The sequence below is a fragment of the Cydia fagiglandana genome, chromosome 11 (genome assembly GCF_963556715.1).
Source record: "Cydia fagiglandana chromosome 11, ilCydFagi1.1, whole genome shotgun sequence".
NCBI classification, from domain to species: domain Eukaryota; kingdom Metazoa; phylum Arthropoda; class Insecta; order Lepidoptera; family Tortricidae; genus Cydia; species Cydia fagiglandana.
In genome coordinates, this window is record NC_085942.1 from 14286519 (window position 1) to 14289990 (window position 3472).

Consider the following 3472-nt stretch of genomic DNA (forward strand, 5'->3'; position numbering starts at 1 on the left):
TTGCTATATATTGTTAATCTAAATTTTAAGGATAGTTTGTCGACATAGTACTTGTTCCTCCATAATAATACTGGAATATTACCATGAAAAAGTGAAAATAATATATTGCTACTAAGTCACTATTTTTAAGACAAATGTATACAATTCCAGATACCTACATCTACATTTAGATACATTTAATACATGGGCAAATATTAAAATAATTGGTATATGATATAATATAAAATTTTTGGTGATGTTATGATCGTTTATTATGGAAATAAATGTAAAATTTAATGATGTCAAATTGATTAGTATCATTCAACACAATTAACAAAACTGATAATTATATTGATGAAACAGGAGTTATAACAAATCATCAAGTGAACAGGAAATACAAATTTTGTACTATTTTCAAAATTACATTTGTACCTACTGCTACTTTTATGTCTTTTAATATAAAATGTATATGTAATTTTAATAATTTTCAGGATTTTAGACTACCCGACAGTGTATGTATTGTTTTATTAAAATCTTTACTCATATTAGTCATAATCTGTCAAGCTTCGTGTCTTCCTACTCTTCTCTTAACTGATGCGGCGGCAAACGTGAATTAAATATTATATTAATCGACTACACCTAAAGCACAAATATACGTTTACGCACAACAATAACAAACAATAAAAATGTATTAACTATCAATTGTTTTCCTTAAAATATCAAAATTAAATCGGTTAACTACACATTTTGTTTTATTGAAACAGAAATAAGAAAACAATTGATTATCGAATTAAACATTTTATTAATCGCTTTCAGCACAAATTCAAAGCATGTGAGCTGGCTGTTTTAATATTATTATCAATTCGCATACTTAATAATCAAATGCGCACTTTACTTGTGGCCATCATCACCTTTTAAATACAAGTACTTATAATCCACTTATCGGCCGCCATTTTATTCACGAATTTCACATTAAAAGTGGATAATGTTGCATTGTAAATACAAAAATGTATGTCATTCCATTCTAAAAGAAGTTTCAGAATCACTTTTAATTTCCCTACGGTTTATTTTTGTGCGTAATCGACATGGTTTCCGAGGACAGGGTTGGAAAGTGTTTAATTCTTTAATGTTTCTTTTATAGGCTGGTAAACCGGCTGGGGATTATGGTGTAAGTGTTAAAATCTTATTTCCTATAACAATGTAATCAGAACAATACCTAAAAAATATATGAAAATAATAGTTTTTATAGGTACTTATACTATGAATTTTCTCTCCTACAACACGGCCCTGGACCTATACGAATTTGCTAGTCATTCTCTTTTGCATTTACAATTTTACATCGCTTAACGAATACTACAATTCTCAGTGGCAATGGCAATCAATACAATAGCTCATAAGACCTTGGATGGATTGAAATAAAATATAATTAAAATAAATAATTATAATGAATTATAACATTAACGTAAAATACCGGGCGTGGCCTGTAACATGAGCAAATAAATAAAACATAGATTGTACTCCTCAAACGGTGACACTTTTGTTCTACAACTTTGAAAAATTATGAACTATTTTGACTCTCTATTTTTCATACAAAATAAATATTATCTTCAATGGACGCCATCGCCACGCCATATCATTGTGATTGACGTTGCTTGTCACGCCTTAAACATAACAAAATTCGCAATACATTGCGTCTTAGAATAAACTTTAGAGTGTATTAAAAATCAAACCACAAGTTATTTTTAAAAGTCGCTGAACAAATGTTGGTCAGTAGGAGAAGTACAACCTACAGTTTAATTTCTTGCTCATATTACAGGCCGCACCCGGTATATTTCTTCAATATTACTTAGGTATGAGGTTTTACCAAAGGATATTACGATCAAACTATATGTACCTACCCCCTGTGTTACATAGCAGTAAAACAATTTTTCATTTGTTTTGATTACATTGTTTGTGAATTGTCTTTTATTTATCTAATATCTCTATTTCTTGATTTTAAAAGTTACAACCTAATAGGTTACTAATGAAACACAAAATTTTAATTCAAATTAAAACAACCAAAAATTTAATTAATACTAAATTCATGTTTTAGTATTTTTTTTTAATAATAGATATTAACGCTCATAATCTTTTAGGGGCCAATAGCAGCAAGTCTTATCGCTGAAAGGCCCGTAAGTGGAGAATTTTTAATTTTTTTCTGATTGGCTTTTTTCAATTGGCTGTAATAATTGTCTGCTTAATGTGACCATCTATCCCATCTATGCTTAATGTCAAACCATTGGCGATCAGCGAGTAGGGCGAGATCTTTGCGAGTATCTTACAAAAACTACCTAGGTATGTAAGTACATACGAGTAGGTTAAGGTTGTACCTTACACACACGGGACATCACATCTTACATCTTGTAAGATGATAAGTAATAATAAGATAGGCGATCGCAACTCGCTTTATTGCCTTTGGTCGGACAACTGCCTATTTGTTATGTTGTGCTTTGCTTGGAAAGGCGGTAAAATTTTAGTGTACATGTAGCTTTAAAAATAAATTGGATTTAACTGTACCAGAGTTTGACATGCTTACACGGCTGTTAATCTTCCGAGGTATGTAAATAGATTTTTTTAGTTCTATTAAATCGAAAATGAAGTATAATATAATGAAAAGTGTCAGACACTGGTTTATTTAAGTGTAAATCATACATTTTTATTACTGCGACGTATCTAACGATTTTTTGTACATTTATAGTTCACGGATATCTTCGATTTAAGAACATCTTCAACGACAGGTATTAAAATATTTATATTCATTATTTAACCAAATAAAATAAGAATAATATACATTTATTCCATCATTTTGTTTTTTCTAAATAAAGAAATGTAAATAGTAACTACTAACTTTATTAATCAGTAAAATATCACTTGAATTTACTTAAAAAAATTAAATTCTTATAAAATATATCGTAAATTATTTTTATTGTAACAATTGTTTTATTTTTGCAGACAGGGTTGACGGAATCGGTGGCGATGTAAGTATAGATTATACTCCATTGTTATTTAAAAGTCTTTTATAAAATTATGACTCTTGCTAAGATCAACCAATAATAGTAATCAAAATTTAATGTCATGAATAATTTCACCATAATCTATTTGACCATTTTGTCATAGTTGTCTTTTTCAAATTGCATTGTCAGTGTAAGGTTTACTCGGGTAATTCCGAATGTCGAAAACTGTCGGATAATTCCGAAAGTAGACTTTTATTATGATGGAATTTAGGGTGATTTTCATCTGATTTTCGGAATTATCCGTCATTCGGTATTACCCGAATACACCTTATAGGTAGTATCTAAAGTGTTAAAGCTATGCTTGAGTATTCTACTAAATATTAATGTTGTTTTATCCTTGAGGTTTTTGAGAACAATATTGGCAGTATTTGAATAACACATCAAATGATTTGACTAAATTTTAATACATTCTTAAAATGTAGAATAACTTTCCGATAATT

The 3472-nt window shown here is 29.1% G+C and overlaps 1 protein-coding gene across 2 annotated transcripts in view; it reads left to right on the forward strand.

Annotated features, from left to right (window-relative positions):
* Positions 1 to 2498, forward strand: part of LOC134669095 (uncharacterized) — a 127578-nt gene extending 125080 nt beyond the window's left edge. Inside the window, exons 5-6 of one of the 2 annotated variants that reach the window (XM_063526628.1) lie at positions 1121 to 1147; positions 2115 to 2498. In XM_063526628.1, the coding sequence (XP_063382698.1) occupies positions 1121 to 1147; positions 2115 to 2180 (93 nt within the window). In that variant the 3' untranslated portion in view covers positions 2181 to 2498. Of the gene's footprint in view, positions 1 to 470; positions 612 to 1120; positions 1148 to 2114 lie in introns of those variants that run through there. The other variant, XM_063526627.1, reaches the window with a different exon arrangement.
* The last annotated feature ends 974 nt before the right edge of the window (positions 2499 to 3472 follow it).